The 24,571-nt window shown below is 43.7% G+C and overlaps 1 protein-coding gene and 2 long non-coding RNA genes across 4 annotated transcripts; 2 read left to right on the forward strand and 1 right to left on the reverse strand.

Annotated features, from left to right (window-relative positions):
• Positions 1 to 1,442: 1,442 nt before the first annotated feature.
• On the reverse strand, positions 1,443 to 24,494 carry Nuf (rab11 family-interacting protein nuf). Its single transcript, XM_077398393.1, has 10 exons — positions 24,225 to 24,494; positions 16,393 to 16,938; positions 14,344 to 14,418; positions 13,380 to 13,418; positions 12,446 to 12,560; positions 3,762 to 3,926; positions 3,068 to 3,437; positions 2,726 to 2,871; positions 2,588 to 2,632; positions 1,443 to 2,500 (listed from the first exon to the last, which is right to left on the reverse strand). Exons 2-10 carry the CDS (start codon positions 16,800 to 16,802, stop codon positions 2,378 to 2,380), a joined length of 1,488 nt encoding a protein of 495 aa, XP_077254519.1. The 5' UTR covers positions 16,803 to 16,938; positions 24,225 to 24,494; the 3' UTR covers positions 1,443 to 2,377.
• On the forward strand, positions 6,509 to 8,653 carry LOC143893245 (uncharacterized). Of its 2 annotated transcripts, XR_013255744.1 has the most exons (3): positions 6,509 to 6,772; positions 7,333 to 7,835; positions 7,950 to 8,653. It is a non-coding gene; the product is annotated as an uncharacterized LOC143893245 (long non-coding RNA). The 2 variants fall into 2 exon arrangements; XR_013255743.1 differs by lacking the exon at positions 6,509 to 6,772 and having other exon boundaries at positions 6,800 to 7,835.
• On the forward strand, positions 13,069 to 16,383 carry LOC143893247 (uncharacterized). The gene is made up of 3 exons (XR_013255746.1): positions 13,069 to 13,338; positions 13,469 to 13,699; positions 15,229 to 16,383. It is a non-coding gene; the product is annotated as an uncharacterized LOC143893247 (long non-coding RNA).
• Positions 24,495 to 24,571: the final 77 nt, after the last annotated feature.

Here is a 24,571-nt window from a genome sequence, read left to right on the forward strand (position 1 = left end):
TCCCACTACGACGCGATTCTAGCGCGCTCTCGCGGCGTAGGTTATGTTAGGTTAGGTTCACGGTTGAAAACGATGAAAGCCGCCGACAGAGAGAAACCCTTCTCTCTGCCGCGGATAATCGGCCGCTGAGACGGAAAGCGGCGGAAAAGAAAGTTGCGGGCTGATATGCGCACGCATTTGACTGATTGACATTGTATTTTTATCAGGCACCTACGTATGTACGTAACCTTTATTGTTATCCGTTATTGAGGAATGAGAAACCGAAAGTCTGCCGTTTGGACGTCGAGCGCGATATTCGGCGGCAAAGATACGTGTTCAAAATATCAAAGTATTTCCGTGAGAGAAAGCGAATATTTGGAGTGCGGAGTCTTTCGAGAATCTAATAGATTTAAGATGTTAGTTTATATAGTAATTTATAAGTTTTTTATCCCTTGCGTTTCGACAATTTTTTGACATATTTTTAGAGAGAATTTGTCATAAATTTTAAATATGAAATTTTTTCCAGAGCCTATATAGGATCCATCCTCTTTTATAGATTTTATAAGAACTATATAAAAGACATATAATACGTAATACGATGGAATCGGCAATACGAGTTCGATTTCTTACACAATTAATACACCATTAAAATGTAAAAAGAATAATATCTTTCGAGATTTTTTTTAATTCTTGCGATCGATTTCTTTCGAAGCAAGAATCTTGAAAAATTAAATATACATAATAATCCGAATGTCTTAATTCATAAGAAACAATCATCTTTTTAACAAACTGTCTTTATTCATATATCTTTTTAACAAATTGTCATTTTCACATGCTTGACACGTCCTTACGCAATTGCGACTGCTTTGAAAACGCAAACGCGCCTCTCCCACTCACTCGTCAACATCTGGTGTTATGTGCGTAATTATACTTTGAATACATTTCTTTTTTAGTAACCCGTTTCATATCTTCTCCTGGTACACTATATATGACCCTTATTAAAGCGGCTATACAAGTAAAAATCAAGCGAGCTGAAATTTCAAGACCTCAGAGACCTAGAAATTTTCTAAATCCACATGCTGATCACGTATGAATACGAGGTGGTGTCCCAGTTTCTGGCTGAAAATTTCTCAATAAAATTCTCGTTTAGCAGAGACAACACAATCGCGTGTCTCGCAGCAAGTTTACAAAATTACACTTACAAAATTATACGCATAGATAATTCGTTAAACCCTTATGTCGAGAAGATAAGTAGCGAAAGAGAGAGTTGGAACGCGCGTCTTTCGAGATCTCCGATTCGAAATCGTCAAAGTTATCAGAAAAACACATCCCGATAACAGAATTCACCCGAGCCCGGATGGCGAAAGCCGATCAAGTTCCGGCTGAGACGCGTGCGCCGTCCAGCTTTCTCGAATCGGCACCAGCCTTCGGAGAGCGGGAAAGGAGACGAAACGACGAGTGTATCAAAATATAATATCGTTTAATTGCAATTTTACTAGCTCTCGGTATAAAGATCTAGAGTACAGAGTTGTCGCCCGGTAGGATCGTAGGCGCGTGTCGCCGAGACACAAATTTTCAATTAAAAGGTACCCTAACGCAATCACAGTTTTTCGCGACACATCATGCAGTCACGTCATCTCCGTTGTCGCATAATACACGCGCGCGCATACGCGCGTACATACATACACATGTATATATTCATTTGGATAACATCAATCTCGCACACCAATCGTTAACGTATATACGAATATCTTAACGATCTCGCGTGTATACCGAAGTGCGTATAAGCTTGCCGACGACGCGCAGAGTCCAAGAGGCGCAATCGAGATTCGCTCACCATCCTGGCGATGATGATATTCGCGCGACGAAGCTTGACGGCAGTGGAAAGAAGCGCTCAAAGATCCGCGAATGGCGTGACGTCCCGGAGATGTGACATCAGTCGCGTATCCTTTTTGTATCGTTGCACACGTTGCGACTACAGTAGCGTCACTTTATTATTTTAGTTTCTAGATGTACGAAGACGGCTGCTGCCTAGAGCTCAAACGATCGAGTTTACGAATTTCGATAATAAGGAAATCCGAAGTCTCCAAAACACCTAAGAAAACGATCTAAGTTGTGGCTCTTTCTGCAAAGCTTCTTTGAACGCCTTTTAGAGTTCGCGCTGTTCGGAAACTGTCCATTTTAAGCAAACTTGAATTCCCTTAAAATTGACCTTGAGTGTGCTTTTGCGCTGAGAGAAAATTTAAATATTCTAAAATATTAATATGTATACAAAATATACGTCGGGCAAGTTTTAGGCAGCCCCCAATCTTCCTCGATTCAAACGAAGAAAATTAACGTACAACTGCCCCGAAAGTATTCGAACAGGACCTAATGGATAGATTATGCGCGCTATGTTTCAATGCGTTTGCTTCACTTCTAACAATTGCGGATAATTTTCCACGATGTTTAGTAATATCCCATCGATGTACGTTCTCAGTTGCGTGTTCACTTCTTGCTGTTCTTTCAGGGCTTGTCTTAACTGTAACGTAAAATGTTACAAATTAATCAAGCTCTCAAAATATCAGTTATTGTGATTGTGAAATTCTAAATTAACTTTAATACGTACTTCAGCGATCGTGCACGGTTCGTTGAATTCCCCTTGGCCATCTATCTGTAAGGCAATAAGCGAAAGAAATCAATGTTAATAAAATTCGTTTATCGCTCGCTCAACAAGTTCGCCGGACGATGTAGCTCAAGAAAGTACCTGATCTGGATTCATGCCGGCTAGCAATTCAACAGCGAGACTAGGACCTTTCTCGGCATTATTGTTACACGGATTCAGCATCAAAAGTTCACGGCCTGCCTGTAACGCCGCAGCGGCTTGCAGCTCGTCCCGAGATTCTTCCAAGCCTGCAAACCGATGAACGTAATGTTATTTAGATAGTGTCTGGATAACAGTAAGATTTATTTCAGAGAATAATTTTGCGTATTTTAGTCAAGATCGAAACGCAGCTTTTCGCACAATAGAAATGCCGAAAGCAAAACGACTCTCGAAAGCTTGCGACATCCGATTAATAGTTTCGTTGGTGTAACAATGACTACGTACTTTTATTACGAGCTTGAAGTTGAGCCACCTGCTGCACCAGTTCCTCAATTCTCTGCTGATCCTCGCTCCGTAACGAAAGTTCCTCTCTCATGGCGTCGAGCATATGATGAGCCTCGTTAGTTCGACTTATCGCATGACGTTCACTTTCGCGCGCGCCGTCCGCTTCCCTCCTGGCCTCCCGGAGATCGTTCTCGAGCCGCGTCTTATCCGCCCTCGCTCTCTCGAGCTGTTCGCGTACTCGCGCGATCTCCTCCCGCAAACTGGAGTTATCCACCTCCGCCGCCTGTAGTTTGATGCCATAGTTTTCCAGCTGCAACTGACGCTCTCGTTCCAAGCGGCACGCCAATTCCCGATGTCTCCGTTGCTCGGCCTATGACGCGGAGAAAAAAAAACCTTTTTAATAAAATATGATAATTTTATGGCGACAGAAAGAAGATCCGCAAACAAAAACTTTAGTTATAGAATATATAAGAGTATATAGAAACAAAAATCTTCAATTTTCTAACGTATGCAAATATTATTTTATATCTTATAAAAACAGAAAAAGTATTATTTTATTGCATAAAGTTGTTTATGTATACATATATAATTTATTTAACAAAATAATATGTATTTATATAATGAACGTTAACTTTTTATTCTTTTATTAGGTTGTTTAATCATGGATAATTTTAGCCGACATCGAGCTACTCACTTGAAGTCTCTCTTCGGCCCTCGTTTCCGCATCTTTGGCTGCTTCCTCGAGCATCAATATGCGCGCCTGTAACGTTGCATTTTCCTGTTTCGCTCGAGCGTACCTCTCCTCGCCGACCGACTTAGTGTCCGCTAAGGCATCCATTTGCTCTTGGATCATTTGAACCTGTGGCATTTAAAAGGAGTTTGAAGTTTCACGAAACGCATCAAGATAATCGAGTTCAAGTTTCACTCCAGAGACTCTCTAAAGTAAGCATGATTCTTAATTGCGATATAAATTAAAATAAATCTAATAAATTAAGATAAATCTCAACTGTTATAAATAGTAAATACATTGCTCCCATTTCATCAGCGTTGTCCAACGATAAACTTTTTACTACGAGGACAATTTTATGAGAATGTCACACAAGTATATGTTTTGCAAACTGTCGCTGTTAATTTCAGATAGATTTCAGATAGGTGTTTTAGGTTTAGGTTTCCGGCCTAAAGAATTCATTTGAATTGGAATTCAAAGAAAACTTTCGCAAACCGTTGTGTCACGAGGGAGTCAACAATGGATATACGAATTCCTGAAGGATGAGCTAGGAATAGAAAAATCCTTTCTTGCGGACGATGTGTCCTTGTCAAAAATATACGAAGGCAAGTTCCTGTCTAGAAAATTTTTGCCGTTCCGCAATAAGACAAGAAACTGAAAATATCTTTTGTAGGCATTTGCAAACATTATAAAACAACAATAAAAAAAAACACTCGTAGCAAGAATAAAATAAGTCTGGATAAAGTACTTTAGATAAGGATTTGTGTAGATTGAAATATAAATTTATTATCTATTTTATATAACGGTAGTAGAGGCAATAGAGAACTAGAATGACGGCTTTATTTAACCAGATAGAACTGGCGGGGGAAGACGGCACACCGAGGATTAAGAATCGAATAATGCGGCTTCACCGAGAAGACAAAAAGCCATCGAGAGTGCGAACGGATCGATCAATCGACACTAGAGGTCTAGGGGTCCACGAATAGCTGCTACGTAGGCGCGGAATCGCGCGGAGAAATTACATTGAAGGAAACGCTCCCTTTGGGGGCGTGCCCACGCTGCCGCGACTATCAATGGCACACGTACGGCTATCAATGGAAACGGACTACTTACGGCCTTCCTGTCTCTTTTTACTTCACGGGATACCACGCGGCCCGTGCCGCGGAAAACTCAAAGAGAGTGCGATAAAGCCTCGCCTTCACGCCTCGTGTCCCGCCGCTCGATTATGTTGTCTCGCAGTTATGCCGCGCGTATGTAACAGCGATTTTCCGTTCTGCGCAACGATCGGAAATACTTGTCGCTACCTCGGATCGTCGAAAAGTATCGCTCTCGCGATAACGATAATCAATGCTGATACGCGCCTCTAAGACGCTTATAATCGAAAGATATATAACATCGCGTAGGCCCGTTACCGTTGCCATTCCCCGTGCGAATGTTTTTTTTTTTTCAACGGTGTCTAACAATAAGAGCGAAGTGTCGCCGCTGCGAATTGGAGACGTATCCCAGCAAACACAGAATATAAATATAAATATAAATATCTAATTCAGATATTTATATAGTCGAGATTTATATAATCCTTTTTTATTATAATGCACAATATATATTTATATGTAATATATTACATCTATGTGTTACATAGTTGCAACTTCGTAAGCTATAGCTACTAACATTTCGTTACATTATCAACTGTTATATATCGGCGTTCGCTGGGATATATCTGCGGTTTAGATGTATACGCCCCGATGATGAGGCCACACGAGAATAGCCTCCGCGTTCGTTCCGCGGATACGCAATAACAGTCCGTAACGCGCAGTAAAGTATGCACGCGCCCGCGGCAGGAATTCAAATTCGAATTCGAATCGAGATCGAATACCGCGATTGAATTCAAAATATCTCGTTCGGCGGGCGCTTCCCGCCGCCCGCGCCGGCGACCGGCGACGTCGCGGTCGCGCTCTCCTCTTACTTGCTCGCTGAGCCGGTGCCCACGGCGACGAGGCTGCTGTCGATCGTTGCGTGACGGCAGCGGCGGCGGCGGTGGCGATTGCTGTCCGACGAATTGGAACTGGCCCTCCCACAGGTCGTACTCGAGACCGGCGCCGGGCCCGGAGGACGGCCCCTCCCCGGAAAACGACGGCGCGCGGACGCCGTCGATCGTCTCCTCGCAAAAGTCGAGCTCCATCGCGTCGCGCGGGTTCTCGCGTAGGCCCTCCCGGTCGCGCTCGTCGTGTTTATCGCGTCACGTCATCGCCTGTGTCGCAAGAGCGCGCCCGCACACACACACTTCGTCATCCCAGCGCGCGAGCGGCTGCTGCTCCTCCTTCGTTTCGTCGCCGTCGTCGTCGCCGTCGCCGTCGCCCGCGTCCTCGCGACGTGCGGCCGCGCCGCGCTAACACGCATCGAGAATGCGCGCTCCCCGGGGCTTCCTTCCGCGCGCGGAGTCACGCGCACTTCCACCGCGTCCTAGGCGAGACTCTACGTGCCAGGAATATACTCCGAGTCCCCTATTCGTTCGCACGTTTCTCTCTCTCTCTCTCTCTCTCTCTCTCTCTCTCTCTCTCTCTCTCTCTCTCTCTCTCTCTCTCTCTCTCTCTCTCTCTCTCTCTCTCTCTCTCTCTCTCTGTCTCTCTCTCTTTCTCGCTGTCTCTATCTGATCGCCCACTTCGAGCGGGCAGTCTGGGTAGTCAGAGTCAGGGGAGTAGTCCAGTAGTCGCCGAGGCTATTTGTGCGCTCCGGTATACCGCGTGCTGACTAACTCCATCCAGCTCTTGGCAGACTGCCCGGTAGTGTTAAGTCGAACGCGACCTAGCCCGTCGGGAAAGAGTTGCCGACACGGCACACGTTCCCGTCGGGGACGGAGATCGATGCTGGATGTACCTATTACTGTCCGACGCCGCGCGAAGATACCTATTCGCGATGGTGGAAACGCGATAATCGTCACGCGGTCGCTCGATAGAGTAGACTTCGAGCTTGATATGGAGGTTCCGCATTGTTTGCAATTTACACAATTTGCAATTATTGAGAGCGTTCTTTTCTTCTTCTTTTTTTTTTGCCGTGTAATACACCGATGGAACTTTCCATTCGGACCGCTCAACATTTCGAGTATAGCGTTATCATTAAATATTTCATAATATTGATCGACACATTACGTATGTACTTTACATGTGTAGAGTAGTTTTATTGGATTGCGTGTACTATCGGCGGTATATACGGTATATCGCTTGAACAGAGAGCCGCGCAAAAACAGTGCGACATTGAACGTGCTTAAACACGCAGAAAAAAAGGAATGTTTTTCATTTGAAAGTATCTTTAGTTTCGACAGGGAAATCTTGAAATAAGATTATATTGCGTTGAACGAAGGAAACTTGCTTGAATAAAGTCATTTTATATAGTTTAATCAAGAACAAATAATGTGATATTGAAATTTATAAGATTATCAAATTCCTATAAGGAGATTATAGATGGTTGCATATATACCAAACAGTGAATTAATTAATTTGAGTGTACAAGCTTTGATTGACACTTCCTTTTTTCTGTGCAGCTTTCAAACAACTCCCCGGACACAGCCAAGTTTGCCGAGACCAAATTTTGAAAGTGTCCACTGCAAGTTTTGTCAATAGAATGCCAACTGAAATGTAATAGAATATACTGACAGAATATAATGGCAGATTTCGATTGCAGAGACTGACAATGAGCAGAATCCTGCCGTTTCGTTAATCATTTAAATCCCGGATAGCCAAATCTGTTGAGACCAGATTTTGAAAGTGTCTGTCGCACATTTTATCTGTATTAAGCAGATACTGAGCAGAGACTGAGCAGAATATACCGTTTCGTAAATCATTCAATTTAAATGTTTACGGAATGCCGAATGACAGATGCTGCTCGGTTTCTGCAGTTAATCTGTCATCACATTCTGCCAGCAGACTCTGTTATATTTCCACTGACGTTCTATCGATAAAACTTGCAGTTCTGCTATATCAGATTACATCGACTCTGCCCGCTCTGTCGACAAAAGCATGGAGTTTAATGCAAACGATACCACAGGTATGTATATACTTTTGCAACATCTGAATAAATCTGCTGTCGTTGCTGTCAATGTGTTGTCATATTACGGCCCAGTTTGCTTACTAGATTTTTTAATTCCCTCCTGTTTCACAGGGTGTCTTCTGTCACACGTATCGCGCCGCGGCATGGTACCTCAGTTGGACTCGTCGCATTCATGAAGCGGCAGCGGTATATCAGCCCGATAAGCGCGCTCGTAGATAAAAAGAAAAAAATACACGCCCCTAAACGCACCGGGCGTGCATGCGACTCCGATTCGCGTTCCGCACGATCCGTACGTCGACGATGGAGAGACGTTTTCCCCGGACTAAACGCGCGCTCGCGAGACAACGATAAACCCGTCCCGCTGTCCGTTGCATCACCGCGCGATGTGTGTCAGCGCGCGAGCGCGTTACACGTCTAAGTTACACGGCGATGGAACGCAGCCGCCTGCGTTCCATCCTGCATTTAATGTGAGAAACACGGTCACGCACGCGCTCGCGCGCACACACACGCACGTGTGGGCACGTGCGAAGGGCGCGCGCCTGTTGGGGTGTCGTCATCCGCCACCTCCAGGCGTTAGATATCCGAGATCTAGTAGTAATCACTGTTAAATTCGTAACGCTTATACTTAATTTGAGTTAATTTGAGTCATTTTTAACCATTCCGATAAGTTGCCATTGCTCCTACTCAATATGTTGTTAAATTAACTAAAACAGTGTTTTAACTAAACCAACACAGTTGAAATAATACTCTTGTGTTAAAATAATACGTTTCGACACACACGGTGGTTAAAAATAACAAAATGTTATGTAACTCAAGATATTGATTTAAATCATTTAATATTCAACAGTGATCCTTTCACGATCCAGAAATTTTATTTCTCGCGAATGAGCGCAGATCGAGTGTCTCGTCCTCAGTTTCATCCAATCAGCGAGTTCAATATGAATCGAAGAATTTTTATTATCCGGAGAAGTTTATGGAAATTCCCGAAGTATAATTTGCCAATTATAATTGCTCGTAGATTCGAGTGCTCGTAGAATTATGCGACAAGCTATATGTCGAGTCGAACTCTCAACATAGGGCTGAAAACGATTAATACCACGTAATTTCTAATTGAAATTTGTCTCATAACAGTTACAACTTACTATTTAACGCGTCTTCCGATTTTTATTAACTGTACATATCTTTTTCCCGAGTCAGCCTGATTCCGTTCGGTTGAATTTTTCGAATTGTATTCGAGCCGCGAGTTATTTCTTTCCGCGGACACGGGATCCCCGTAGTTCGCGGGGTCACCTCGTTGCCGGTGTCGTCCACCTCTCGAACACCTTGTACACCAGATAAGCGATCCACCCTGCGATCAGCAGGAAGCTCACGAAGGGCCAGCCCACCCACGCGAGCAGACCTGCGGCTCGCGCCGGACGGGCCATTATTTCCTTTCCGTTACGCAAAGTATTTGTCACGACGTCGAAGCGGAGAAGTTCGCGATCTCTCCAGTTGAACACCGTCGAACGAGGGGGGGGGGGGGGGGGCGCCTCACGTTTCCACGCGCCGGAGTTCCGCCGGGCCCGGCGACATAGCCGCTTTAAACCAGGTCGAGCCTCGTCCTGCGGGTCGCACGTAAATTACTCGGGCGGGCGCGTATCTCTCGCCACGATCCGTTTCACGTGGTGCACATGCACGCGCAAACTTGCCAATTTAATTGACGACCCATCGCGACAACGTCGCCATTCTATGTACATACGTATACGTACGTCCGACGCGATAGGCACGCGTTCTGCTCGCACGAAATTATCTGCTGAATATATATGAGGTTTCGCGTGTAACAGAGCAGAGAGCTGTACATCGTGATTCCCGGAATCAGTCGGGAATTGGCACATCGGACATCGGAATCGGTATAATTTCGGTGAGATCGCGGATCGCGCGGAAAAATTGCCGCTGCCGTTTATTCGCGATGACGCAAGCCTAACGATTAAACATAAGCCCCTGACTCGCTTTTATTTTAAATGATGTACATTTTTCATTAATTTTCTTCAACTTTTGCTTAGCTTTTTGAAATTTATATCGTTGTTTGCCTCATTTCATCTCTATTGTGTTATATATAAAGAGTTTATTATAATTACTACGAATATTGAGTTAAGTCTTTATCAAGTTTAATGTAAAGAAGACATTAAAAACATATTATTCCTTTGTGTTTTAATTACGCTTTTCATCATTTGAGATTTTATGATTACTTATCTAATCATTCACTAATATAATTTCAAACTTCTGGGCTTTAGGATCCATTTATAAACTTTAACTCACCAAAATTGCATCGATTCAATAATCTCACCCCAAAAAAAATAGAAATTTTTACTAGAAAGCAATTGTTACTTGTCCTCGTTGGCGGCTCAATGTTTATTCAATCACGCGTCTCTCCACGTTCTCTCTCCTCGTCTCTTCTAATATCTCAGCTATAGTTTCTTACTTGAGATTCTCACTTTGCTCTCTCGGTCCCTCGTTACTGGCGAACTTCTCGAAACTATTCACTTCTCGAAATGGAAATACCGATGGACCGACCGATATCTCTCGGTGTCTCCCGCGATCTCGCTCCGCACGTTCTTGCTCTCCTCGTTCTCGCTCTCGTCACGATCGTCGTCCTCGTAGACGGGATTCACGAACGTTACCGTGTCCGTCAACGAAGAGGATTCCCCACGACCCTCGCGGGAAAGACCGTGATCTCCGTTCCGCTCGGTGAGCCGGAGAAATTCCGCGGGACAATTCTGCGCCGCGCCCAGCGTCGTTCCCGTCGTCCTCGCGGTCTGCACGAGCCGAGAAAGACGGACAGAATCAGGGCAGGTTCCTCGATCGGGGAATCGATGTCTGTCTTTACGGGGGGGGAGGGGGGACTCAGTCCCCGCGATTATAGCCCTGTGCAATAAGGGCGAGAAAGAGGTACATATACGGCGTTACGTTATCTGCGTTTCCAGTGAACTGTAATATAGTTCACTGTGCGTCCCTATCTCTCCGTTGAGTGGTCTCTTGGATCGGTAAAAGCGTTAGCGAGATTGTTTCGGTTCCTTTTTTTTTCTCGTTTGCAGGGGCGGATTCGTATTATCGTAAAGATTATAATTATCAGTGAAACTTAAAATTCCTGGACTCGTCACTGCAATCGCTGGACAATGATGTCACAAACTAGAGTGTTCGTGATTCATTCTCATATTATCGAAACAAAAGTCAGCTTTTTCATACGTCACCAGCGAAGTTACGTTATTTGGAAATAATTGTCTGTTTTTTAGAAGTTGCACAGGATCCATATGACGGATCTGTATACCTGTATAGCTTTAATTGATTACAAATAATCGAGAAGCCGATATCCGCCCCTTGCTCATAGCATTCTGGGAAATATTTTTACCGATTTCGACCCACAGTTAAGCACTTCAACATTTTGGTTAGTGCCTCTTAAGTGAAAATAAATAATTTGATTATTATAATCGTGGGCCCCAAATTTTTCCCAGAACAGTTGGAACAGTTACGTAGGGATAATTAAGTCGAGATCGGCTGCGAGAGCGGTGTTAAATCCGCGACAGCGTGTCTTCCGATCCGAGATAGAATTAATTCCGCGAGACCACGGAGCTGCGAAATAAAATCGACAGGCGAGAGGATTACCTGTGGCGCAAACCTGAGCGAGCGCAGCCAAGCGACGATCTTCCGGCGAGTTTCACGAGAGATGCTACGGTAAACGATCACGAGCGAGCCGATCGCGAGGAGGATGAGGAGAGCGACGGTGGACCAGGACCAAACCGCGGGCTCCTCCCTGATAGCGTCGTGCTGGGCGCAGTAGGCCGTCGGATAAAACGAGCCCGGATAATGGTACGCCGCGTACGGATCGTACGGGGGGCAACGTGGGTAAGGGGGTGGAGGATAGTAAGGATAGGGGACGGGATGGGAAGGCTGTGCCGCCGGATGCGAATGGTCCCTGTCGGGATCTCGATGCGCGCCGCCGTAGGATTGCCGGGAACGCGACGCGCACATTGGCAACGATCCTAGGACCTTGCGGGACTTGGGAGGACACTTCGCATCCTCGGGGTGATTTGCACGATAATTTTGTCCGCGGATGACTTTCCAAATCGGGTTAAGCGAGGAACTGGCGGTTCCTCCGCTCGAAAATTGACGAGCGGGTTTCCGCAATCCGCGCTCGCGCTGCGGCTCCGTTCGCGTCGCATCGCTCTTTTCGCTATTTCAAGTGGCAATTGATTTACGACCTAGAAGTGACGAAAAAATGGAAAGGCGGAAATTCATTGCACGAGTGAGTTTCTGATTTAAAGATAAAATAAAACCCCGGTAAAAAAATTTATCATATTTTCTCAAAAATTTGGTAAAAATTGAGAAATATGAAAAATTCTGAAAAAATATATAAAATTCCTCAGATACTTTCAGAAATAATTGGGCGAAAATTTTCGGAATATTTCAGTACTCCACGTGTAAGAAAATTTCTGATAATTTGCACAGATTTTCTCACATTTATTCAGATTTCTACAAAGATATGTTTGGTGAGAAAAATCTGAAAATTTTATTCTGAGACATTTTTCCACCAGGAGAAACCTAACGTAAAAATCGCAAGTCTTACTCACTTTGTGGCTGAGATCCATGACGTCCTCCAAAGATACGTCGCTGTACACATCGTCTGCAGGATCATAGTTTGAGCCCATTCCCGAGCTATTGAAGCTGCCACTGCGATAAAGCTGGCTGTAAACATCAAAAAATTCTTTTAGTATTCCACGAAAAAAAATCACTGACTTTTTGAAACAAAATTTTTCGAAATTATTCTTATAGGGAACTGTTAATATTGCATCTACACACGATATCAGAAAGTTATTTCAAAAATTATGTATGATAAAAATGTGGAAAGATATCTCTACTTAAAAAAAAAAAACAAGTAATTACGAGCGATTATTGAGCGCGTAAATATAACTTGTGAAAGTTCTCTTAATTAAAAGATAGGTTGTGAAAGTTCAGCCAATTAGAAAGATATTAAAAAATAAGTTTTCTATTAATATAAAAAAAGATTCTTTTTCAATTGCGACACTTTTTTAAAGCGACGATAACGTTTTTCTCTTCGATGGTCATATACGCGTCAGCGTCGAGCGTCTCCTCCTCTCCCCGTTTTGGCGAACGGATAAGACACGTAATTGGAAGGTAACAACGGTAGCGTGGAAGGAAACGTAAATATCGAGGTAAGTCGCGGATATGGAACATGAGTAACGTAACAGAAGAGCACGCCCACACGCTTTAGAAAGTCCGTCGATTCGAGTTCCGTGAAAGGAGCGACTTCGGGAATTATTAGCCTTGATGCAGAGGCATCATCCTACGGCCGGCAAACTCTTTTGTCCGAGATATTCATTTCCTCTTGCGCGCGTGGGTAAATTGAGAAAAAAAAAAGCGCGAGAGTTTTAGCGGAAAGGAAACGCACGTTTCTCGAACGAACGTTAGAAAACGCCAGTCGATAGGAAAACCGATAACTCAGGTATATTGACAAAACATAGTACGTAGTGTGTGTTTTCTTACCTCGCTAAAGCGTTGGTGCTGAGTCTCTTTCTGCCCGAACTGCAAGCATAAACGCGACAATATTTTCCTTACTCTACGTTTTATTATAGGATCTTTATTTATGGATTACTCATTCGAGCGAGAATTGCGTTCCTATACTGACGTTGATCACGCGGTGCCAAATTTCACGGTCAAACGTTATAGTTTTGATCATAAGCCAAGTGTCACGGCCACGAGTGCAATTGCGACAAATATATATATATATATATATAGGCACATCGTCGTCAGTGCTAAATAGCAATTTACTTGCTGCGTCTAATTATACGACATATAAATTCTAGGTACGTATGTAAGTATGAACGTTTACAAATCTAGATTTTTGTATTCTTTCTATTACCAGAAAATCAGTCTCTCTCCTTCTCTATATGACTCAACGTCTTATGCGTTCCGGTGTTTTTCGAGCAGATTTAAGATTACGCAAACCAAAAATCAACATATTTCGACCGTTAGTAATAATTTGTCGAAAGTAATAATTTAAACCGTTCCTCTCCCGCATGCTTCAGTATTTCTCGAGACTTTGCGATTAACAAGCAACGAGAGAGCAGGAAGCGATTGTTTGGGTAACGACGTGTTCCGTACGGGCTCGCTTCCGTCATTCCGCGTAGATAGATGGATGGCCGGAGATACGCGGGCGCTTCTCAAGAAATTTAACAGGTTCCTTATCTCGGTCGTTGCATTAACGACGTTATTTAACATCGCCAGTCAGTCGCTTTCCCACGAGGTTCGTTTCGCACGCCGCGGCGGAATCGTCATTGTCTCGCCGTTGCCGTCGCCGTCGCCGTCGCCGTCGCCGCCGCCGTCGCGCTTCTTACGAGCGAAACGGCGGAAATTCTCTCGGACGCGAAATTATGTACGCGCGCGTACGCATGTACCTGCGTGCAACGCAGGCGGAACGCAACGCTCGTCAACAGGGTTCTCTCCTTACCAGGGGGGCGTTCTCCGCAGCGACGTACGTAACCAGGAATGCCTTCCAACGGTGGAGTTCGGACTCCTCGGATTTCTACAAAGTCAGAAAGCACAATGATTTGCCAGTCTGTTTCTGGTTCTGCAGAGTCGGCAGAAATTTTCCCGCGGCATAAACAAGCTCGCGATTCAAAAAGAAATTCATTTCACGCGTGAATCATTTTGGTAATCGGCATATATATATGAGACGCTAAGAATAAATATGTAAAATATTTTATCTGTATTATGGTTCAGTTAAATCGTTGTTGAGATTTTTATTAAGTCTAAAATTCTTCTGAGAACACATTGCAATAATTTGTTGGAACTTTTAAAATTTTCCATTGAATGCGTTAATCTTTACATACGCGACTGCTTAAACATACTGGAAACAAGCCCGATTCTTTACGAACGAATACCTCTTTGTCTCGTATTTTAATTGCATAATAAGCAGTTTCTTCTTCCTCATGCAATTATTCTCCTTTGACGTATTTTAAAATGACACAAAACGTACACATGAATCAAAAATAAATTTCGCACTTTATGTTAAAGGTCGCGCGTTAATGCATTGGCTTTTACGCGAGAAAAGTTCACCACAGATTAAACGGTATATGATTTAACAGGAAATCACGTCACTATTGAGAATACTTTGGCGCGAGTACCGCAGAGCGACTTTTAAAAATATACATTTCCATTTATTATGTAACTCGTGTGACTTGCGCATGCGAATGGCAAGTCAGTCGGTATTGTTCCAAGGTGATAGACATTGTATGCAGCGTAGCTCTTACGTAAACTCATCCAGCGTAAAAATGCATAGGCATACTTCAGATTATACTGCATTTTAACGTTTTACGCCGTATATATGTTGCAGCTTCGGAAATAACCCGCTATACATTCCCGCGATCTGATGTTACGTATATATCGAGCGTATAACGGCAGGAAGCAATTGACATAATGGAAGGCCCAGTTCGCTTTTGCTCGCTTCTTGCCTAGATTAGAATTGTCAAGCGATTCCGAATGTTATGCGATGCTCGAGTGCATGCGTTTCAAATTAATTGTTATAAAACGCGATTGACTTGAAATCGAGAAAAATTTCGCAAGAAGACCAAAGTTTCAGAAGCAATCTCTCGTTCTGGATTATAAATTTGATAAAATAATTGTTTGAAATCTCTTATAATATTAATAAATAAAAGAAGAGGACAAAGAGCCAGACAACAGGGTGTTCACAAATCGTAATCTTTAATTAAATTCAAACTTTAACAAATGTTTCGGTCATCAGACCATCTTCAACACATAAAAAACCGGTAAAGAAAGACAAAAATAAAAACCACAATGCACGCATTAATCACACTCTAGTTGCTATCGCAATATAAATTCGAATCAAACGCATATCTTGTTTCTTCAATGTATGATGTCGCGAAAAAATGTATATTATTCTGATAATGTTCTTGATCAGACATTCTTATATCAGAGACATCTTGCATACAAAACAATTAAACTTAATTAACCTTTAATTAATATATTTATCACAAAACTGTTTTGTGGCACCGTTTGTCCTTTATTTTTTCTAAATTTCTATTTTATTGTTTAATTGATTCATTTAAATCGGCAGACCTCGTCGGATCTTATCTCTGCCGATTACTTGCAACAGCCATGAAATTACTTAACGACGAAACGTCTCAAATAAATTGTATCCTATTGAATATTCCCGTGCAGAGAAATGAGCACAAAGGAAAGTCACTTATCCCGCAAAGCAATCTCGAATCGCGGTACGTCCCATAGGGCAATCTTCTACGAACGAACACTCAAATTAATGCGTTCATTGTTTCGTATAGGTATACGCAACATCTACAATCTTCTTATAAGAATTTGATAATCAATTTGATAATCTTTTTCTCGATTGAACCGTATAAAATGACTTCATTCAAGCAAGCTTTCATTTCGAGACTTCCGCGCCGTTGAAATTAAAGACACGTTTTCAAATCAAGAATAGGTATATTCTTTTTTTCTACAATGAAGACATCGCCGGGCTTACCTGTGCGAGTTGGTGCCGGTGGGCGAGGGCGCGGAACTGCTACCACCCGGCGACTCCGGTCCGTCGTCGACCGAGTCGCCCTCGACGGAGCCGAAGCCCTCGTAGCTCTCCTCCTCGTCGCGGCAGCCGATCTTGATCGTGGCGGCGTTGCCTACCGACCTGGCCTGACGGTCGTCCTCCGGGCTCGCCGAGTACCGTCCCGAGTCGGTGAGATTCGAGCTGACGAGATTGTGCAGGTCGACCGACATCGAGAGCGAGGGCGGCCCGCTCTGGCTCCACTCCTGCGGCCCGACGACGCCGCCTATCGTCGCGCGGCCCTCGTCCTCGCGCGACGCGTTCCCCGCGTCGGCCACGCCGCTACCGTTAACGGTGGACGTGACGTTCACGCTCGGCGTGCGGGAGCTCACCATCCTTGGACCCCACGGTGACGGGCCCCGCCGCCGGTGTGTCCGCGCGACGCAACGACGACGTGGTGAACGCGCCGAGGAGGAACGCTCTCATCCGCCGGCAGCACCGCCAACCCGTTGTCGCCTGCCCCCGTCGTTGCTGAAACACCACGTCCGTGAGTCAGACCCGAGGTATGCCAGGAGCGCGTCCGCTTCGGGAGCAACTCTAGCGGTGTGGCAGACGAGAGAGAAAGGGAGAGAAAAAGAGAGAGAGAGAGAGACGGAGAAAGAGAGGTAAGTCGAGTCGAGTCGTTGCCCGCGAGAACCTCTCCTCTCTCATTCTCCGTCGAGAAGTCGGGGTCGAGGTAAACCTGTATGTATGCACATACGAGCGACGCTTTTCACATATGATTGAAATCGGTCTTGAGGAAGAGAACGTCTGCTATCTTTTATTCGAGATAAAAGAAATAGCGATAGAGAGAAGCGCACTCTCGACGCCGAGTTTGGAGTCTTATCGCTGCGTTTCGCGTTGCGTTCATTGTTACGTCAGTTCCTGGCAAAATTGTGCAACAGAAGCAGCATGTACGATTTTATTCCACAACTCCAACGTCGATTATATGTTAACGAGATAAATCCCGCAAGGTGGAACCGAACGACAGATCTCTCAGCGAATCTCGCTGTTAATAACCGAATGACGTCGCAAAATTAATTTCACACGGAGATCCTAGATAATGCGGAAGCCCGGAAATCACCTTCCAGGTTTTATATACTCGGATAATTACCTGAAAAATCAAATTACAAAAAAAAAATTGATTCAAGGTTCGATAGATTAAAAATCGAGGAAATAAAGTAGGCTAATATGAAGCTAGTTATTATAGTGCCAGTTATGCGTATTCAAAGATGCGTCAAACGTTTCGACCTGTAATGAGGTCATCGTCAGTGCATGACATGAATCATGAACAACAGAAATTAAAACATTGCAATATAAGTCGTTATTAAAGTTGGTAGAGTACGAACGCAAGTTGAAATTTGTTGCAATGACTATATACAAATTTCGTATGAGTAGTACAACAATTTTCTTAGATGAGTTGACTTTTGTGAGTCTCGTGACGTGGAATTTGGGATTGTGCCGCTAATCCTACAGTTGTCATGTAAAATTTTATTTGAAAACCAAAACTGTAATTTAAACGGCCAATTCCAAACAGGAGGAAGAAATTAATGTGCGTATCAAATGGAGATGTTATACTAGTTACAAGGTGAAAAAAATCGTAATACCTATAGCTAAACCATAATTTAAATTATAACACCATAGCTCGGTTTATTAGCCCATTTTATTTATTTATTTTTTTTTTTCAAATGATCAAATTTCTCCGAACTACGTGCCAGAAATTTCAACGCGAATTAAACGCAATCCGCGTGGATTGCAGAAAATGCAAAGCGCCGCGCCGCCGCTCGTTCGTCGATTTATGCAAAGGGGAATCTGGCCGCCTTTCCGATCTTTCGCCTCTTTCTCGCGCAACGCCTGCTGACATCGACTGGTAAGCGGCTCGCGGTCATTATGCTAATGAGGTAAATACAGACATCGCCATGCCTAGGTATGGAACGACGGCGAGAGATCTCGCGATATCTCCCCAGTTTATTAAAACGTATGGATTCGCGGCGAGGGGCACGGGGTAGGAGAAAAGCGTGAGAACCGGCCGTCACGGTACAGTGAGTGCCGAACGAATCGTCGAAGGAGAGAACAAACTCGTCTACGATGAATTATTTACCATATCTACGTGGTTACATACAGTAGTTGGGAACTATTTAGCCTTATTATCTCCATCTCCCGCGTCTCTCGCCGCGTGACTCGCGGTTCGAGGATTTCGTGCGTGTCCGAAGGATTTTGGACGATGGGATTACACGTGGCGCACGCGTCGAATCTTCGACGCCTTAGACTGTGCGGCGAGTAAATACGTCTTATCGGACTTGTTGAGAAATCCGGATGCACCGCCGTTTGTTTTTGTCTGAGACACGTTTAGTCGTTAGTCAACTTGGGAGAAACAAAGCGGTTTCTTTACTGTTTAACGCAAAACCGTTGTCGGGGTGAATCAGCGACGCGAAAGCACACAAAGAGAGGATTTCGCTAAATAAAATGACGATGTGCATGATTAAAGATCGAATGTATAGGGTGTTCTACAGTCAACTATATATGACGAAACCGCTATCGGGAAGTCAGCGATGTGAAAGCATAAAGAAAGGCTTTTGTCAAATAAAACAATAAATGTGATTAAAAATCGAATATATAGGGTCTTCTACGGTCAATTTTGACGAATCAAGTTTAATAACAAATTCTTTCTCGAAGAATTTTTCTCCCCAAGATAACAAGCTATCGTTCGTTCTTAAATTACGTGATAAGAGAATGGATATTTTTAGAAAATTAAGCCTGCGCGGCGAGCATTTAAAAAACAAAATGTTTTTGTTCGCTTGAAGTGGGACTTCATTCTCCCGAAAACTTATTTCAGATTTAAACAAAGGCAGCATTAACATTGGAAGTCAGATATTAATGCTAAGTCAAACGAAATTAAAAGATATAAAGTAAAGAAAGTGCAGAGCGCGCGAGACAATAACACAGTCTTTTTGTTTAAATCCTGTTTAAGGGAAAGTTGAGTGTAACTCCACCAAAGAAGCTGTCATTAAAACCGCGGTTCTGGAGCAGCCTGCGGAACGTTAAAGACACAAGTTTCAATGTTTCGGCATAGCGGTACAGTACGATATAGTGGCATCGGCAGATCGTTTTAATGATCGGCCGAACGGTACCGTTCACGCACGTGACTCACGATGCCATGTGCCGTGCGTGTGTCGTAAAAGTGTGCCTGTCAAATTCAAAAGAGCTTTTAACGTGCGATAATCGTATTATCTTAACCCGATAACCGTTAAGCACTGGCAAATGTTTCCTCCTTCTGTCGCTCTTTATAGAGCTCGTCTATATATACATCGATATCACGGAAAGCATAGCGACGCGTGTCATCTAAAGAAAGAATAAACTATCGAGAGACTAAGTTCGAACTTGACTATGTGCGCCGCATTGTTGAATTAGTAATGTTAAATTATACTCGTATATTAAGTCATTTTTAAACATTCCTATATATAAGTCACCACTGCTCCTATACTTAATATATGTCGTTAATTTAAGTAAACCAATAAAGTTAAAATAACAATGTTTTGTGTTAAAATAATATTTAACCCTATTCACTCCAACGCTTTTTCCGCCCTTTTAATCCTCGCATCACAACTCACGAACGAATTGACGAAATTTAATTCAAAAGCGCAAATTAAAGCTACTACTTTTAGCTTTAATTTGCGCTTTGGAACATTAAATTTCGTCAATTCGTTCGTGAGTTATGATGCGAGAATTAGAAACTCGTGGGACACGAAAAGGCATGGTTGGAATGAATAGAGTTAATTTTGACACACATGGAAGTTGAAAATAACAAAATGTTATCTAACTCATAGTATTGATTTAAATTTCATCCTTTAATATTTAACAATGTGTCCCAGATACTCTATATAATATTATCTCGAAATATATTCTAACGAAAGCGGGGTAAGAAGTCACAGTCATATTGAGTAGGTCGCCACTGCTCTTACGCAACATGTCGTTAATTTAACTAAACCATTGAAGTTAAAATAACACTGTTTTGTGTTAAAATAATATTTAATTTCGACACACATGATAGTTAAAAATAACAAAATGTTATCCAACTCAAAGTATTGATTTAAAAATTTCATCCTTTTATATTTAACAGTGTGTCCCAGAAATTATATTATTACCTCAAAATGTCCTAAAGGAGATAAGAAGTCACATTATTTCTCCCTCTTTCCTTCTCCCCCTCTGACAAAAAAAAATTGCGTATATTTCCCGAAGACCGAGAATCTCCGAATGCTTTGTTCAAATACGAGAATAAAATGCGAGGCTATTTTAATAAATATCGATCGATTCGCGACGTCGGCCAAGCGGTGTCCTCAATTGCGGACGCTGGTTGGCGCGCTCGATCGAAGGAAGGAACGAGGATAAAACCGGGAAGATCGACTGATAGTCCTGCAGTTGTTGCAAAACTATTGTTTCGAGTAACCGTTCGAGGCCTGTCGCGGCGCAAAAGGATTAACGCAGCAACGAGTTCTTACGTTACAACGGACTGGAAATCGAAATCGGATCAAGGAGATCCGTGCATAATGTATCAACACCGCCCGTAATACGGTATCATACGTTTTATCTCCAGATAAATATAATCGAGTTACTTACTGACTAGGAACCGATAATCGCGCGCGTTCGCTTTTTCTAACTGGATTTTACGGGCGGTCGATTTGCTCGCGATTAGCAACGCGCTTTTTCGCGCACCGTGACGTGCGGGACACGCGGTCGAGATTAGGGCCAGTTACTCTTTGACCGCTTCGAAAAATATATTTGCGACATATAATTGTAACGTTAGAAATTTTATTCGAATTTTGTCATATAATTTTATGACAAATGTGTGCCTAATTGCGGTACTATTTATACAATTATATTAACCCTAGCTCGCCACACTCCGGTCCAGTGGACTGAAAGTTTTTCGGTTTTCTAGTTTTCACACAATATAACATATAATTTTCTAACTTCCTTATAATAAGTTCAGTACAATCTTCTCGACCTGACATTATCATAAACATCTTATTCAGAGTCTGTATTTCCAATTTATACACAGTACGAGCTTAAAGATATTAATTAGAATAAAAATGGCAACGCGACAAAGTACAAAGTCGAGCAGTCTCACGGACTGGAGTGTGGTGAATTAACCCTTCACCCGCAAACCTGGGTCATTTATGTCCGGGCGAAAATCAAATGTAGTTGTAACTTTTGAATACAAATTACGTGAAAAAATTAAATTGTTTATAATTTTATGATTGATATTTCAAAGTGAAGCTTTGAAACACCTTCGTGAATTTTTTCAGATTTTTGCAGCCCTTTAACACTAAAAAAAACATCAGGACCCAGGTTTGCGGCGTAAAGGTGCCAAAAAAACCTTTGCGGACGAAGGGTCAAGAACTCGAAAATAAAATGTGGCTAGCTAGGGTTAAATTAATAATTGTACAATTTGGATTCTTCGAGGCTCCGAAGTTTCGAAACTTCGACCTTCGAAGATTTTAATGTCGAAGCTTCCAAGTTCGAATATCGCGGCAAATCATCAGCCCTAGGGTCAGTTGTTCCAATCTGTTGGCAAACTAATGATTAAATCATAGATATGTCTTTGTTTTTCTTTCAAATTAGACAAAGACAAGACATATGATTTAATTATTGGTTAGTTTACCAACAGGTTAGAGTGTTAGAGAGCAACCGGTCCCCGATCGAGATCGTGCCTCGCAATGTCGCCGCGCGCGTCTATCACGCGTCACGCTCGGGCTGTCACTAGTGTCACTAAGCGCGCGCGGGACAGGACAGGACGGGACAGAACCAGCACTACCAGTAGGCGTTTACGGTCTCCAGGCACTTGTCACTCGGAACGGAATGCGTATATTAGATGCGTTTCGAATCGGCGGCGGACCGAGATTCCAGTTCGCCTATTTAGAGCGGGCTCGAAAGCGCGGCCGCCGGGAGGAGAAGGAGGATATATTTAACGCGCGCGAAAGCGAGTTTCCGATATCTAATCTTCGTTTCTCCCATAACGGCATGGGCACACGGATATCGCCAGCATCCGCGCGATCCCGCCTGTTGCCCGTATATCGCGTCTCGTTTACCGTCCTTACCTGGAGCGAGTCGCTCGTCGACGAACCGACCGATCCTCCAGCACTTTTTCAACCTTCTTCCGACCGCGATCGTTCTCGAAGAACTCCTCATATTACTTCCGAAGTTGTTACGACTCGCTTTTGTTTTTCTACATATACATATATGCCGATCAGCAATCCCAGTTTTTATTCGCACTCGTCGTAAGACGAGGCACTTTGTTCCTCGTTCATTTTTTATTTTTTGTCACACACTCGTGACGTCTTAAAAGTCGTGACGTGTAAGAATTTCTTTGCCGATCATGTCCATCTCTCTACCAATGCGAGTTAACTTCAATTACTTAACTCATTTTTTATCCTTTTCTAAGTCTGAAAGTTAGAAAAAAATAAAAAGTGGGTTAAACCGAGATTAAAGTTAATCTATTATACATTGGTAGAAAAATGGGCATTGTAAAACGCGTTTAGAGATTTCCCATTTTACCCTCGCGCCGAATGTCCGATTGAACACTTCTGCCCACAACGGCGAAATGGCGCGATAAAATTGGGTGAATAAGTGACGTAATAAAAAAAAGTCTCTTTATTTTAATAAAATAATATCTTTTTAACACATTCGGTTCTTTTCCTTTCTTTACTTCTCAGGCGGTTTCACAATCAAGAAATGCGCGCTAAAAGGATTAAACGCTAGAGACTAGAGACCGAGCGAAACGCGCTCTATTTTTCCAAACTGGACACGCTCGTATTGCACACACACATACACACACACACACACACGTGGAAATGAACGTAATTCTTCGGGCTAGGACACGTATATTACAAAAACTGATGCCGGACCACGAGAAAAAGAGAGAGAGAGAAAGAGAGAGAGAGAGAGAGAGAGAGAGAGAGAGAGAGAGAGAGAGAGAGAGAGAGAGAGAGAGAGAGAGAGAGAGAGAGAGAGAGAGAGAGAGAGAGAGAGAGAGAGAGAGAGAGAGAGAGAGAGAGAGCACGATCGAAGGTCTGTACAGTGGAATTTACGGGAACGGCGCGCGTTGAACGGCCAAAATCGCGTCCGATCACGCGCTCGCGCGACGTCAACAAAAGTGGAAAACGAATCATTGAAATCTTGCTCCAACCCGCTCGCTTTTCAGGCGCGTATAGGACAGTCTGTCGCGCTCTTCGGTCAACACGTCAAGAGTCAAGAATATTAAGACATCTTTGAAAGCTATCTCTGAACAGAGATCGAGGATAGAAATATATGTCTCTTCCTTTTTATTCCGAATTAATTAAGCTTCTCGAGAGACGCGAACAGCCTCTCTTCCCCTAGCAGCACAATACATCGGCAACATGTTGGCTGAATATATTGGGAATGTCTTGGTCAATATTTCCCGGTGCAAAATTAATGTTGATTATCAATAAAATGCGAGTGCACTGGCAATATCAGCTCCAAACTAGAGAGCGTCTCCTTCGCAATATTGGACCGCTATGAGAAATCAGCCTACGCTCGACATAAAAATTAAATGTTTACAATATTGCTGCAACAAAATTGTGCTGCTAGGGTCAGCGGGATCTCGAATTCGGCCCCCGTTGACGCTCAACGACGAAGATACATTGGCACGTGACTGTCAGCTCCGAGAAGGATTCCCCGGAACTTGGCGGGTCCAACTCGCGCGGGTCGCTCCGCGTACCCCGAGAGAGCAAATCCCCCCAGATTCCTGGAACTTGACTCACCTCGCGTCGACGGTGTGGTGCGGCAACAAGCTGCAGCGCGGCAGGTATCAGGTATCGCGGCGGGCCGCGTATCGGCGACGCGTTATATCTTATATCCCGTGTGTATCCGGTGCGACTCCGACACCTGTGCTCGCGCACGGAAACGACGGAAAACGGAGGGCGAGGGCGAGGGGGGACTTCCGAGAGAGAAACGCGGGTGGTTCAGCCGGGAGCCCGCGTAGGATAGGGCCAGCGGGCAGGCAGGTAGACGCGCGACGACCGGGATAACGGTGTGCGACGCGGCGGCGAACTGAGAGCTGAGAGCCTCCGAGAGAGACGCGGAGACGCGGAGTCGCGCGAAAGCGACG

Source organism: Temnothorax americanus, unplaced genomic scaffold (genome assembly GCF_048541705.1).
Source record: "Temnothorax americanus isolate GAGA-0224 unplaced genomic scaffold, ASM4854170v1 Scaffold12, whole genome shotgun sequence".
Taxonomy (NCBI): domain Eukaryota; kingdom Metazoa; phylum Arthropoda; class Insecta; order Hymenoptera; family Formicidae; genus Temnothorax; species Temnothorax americanus.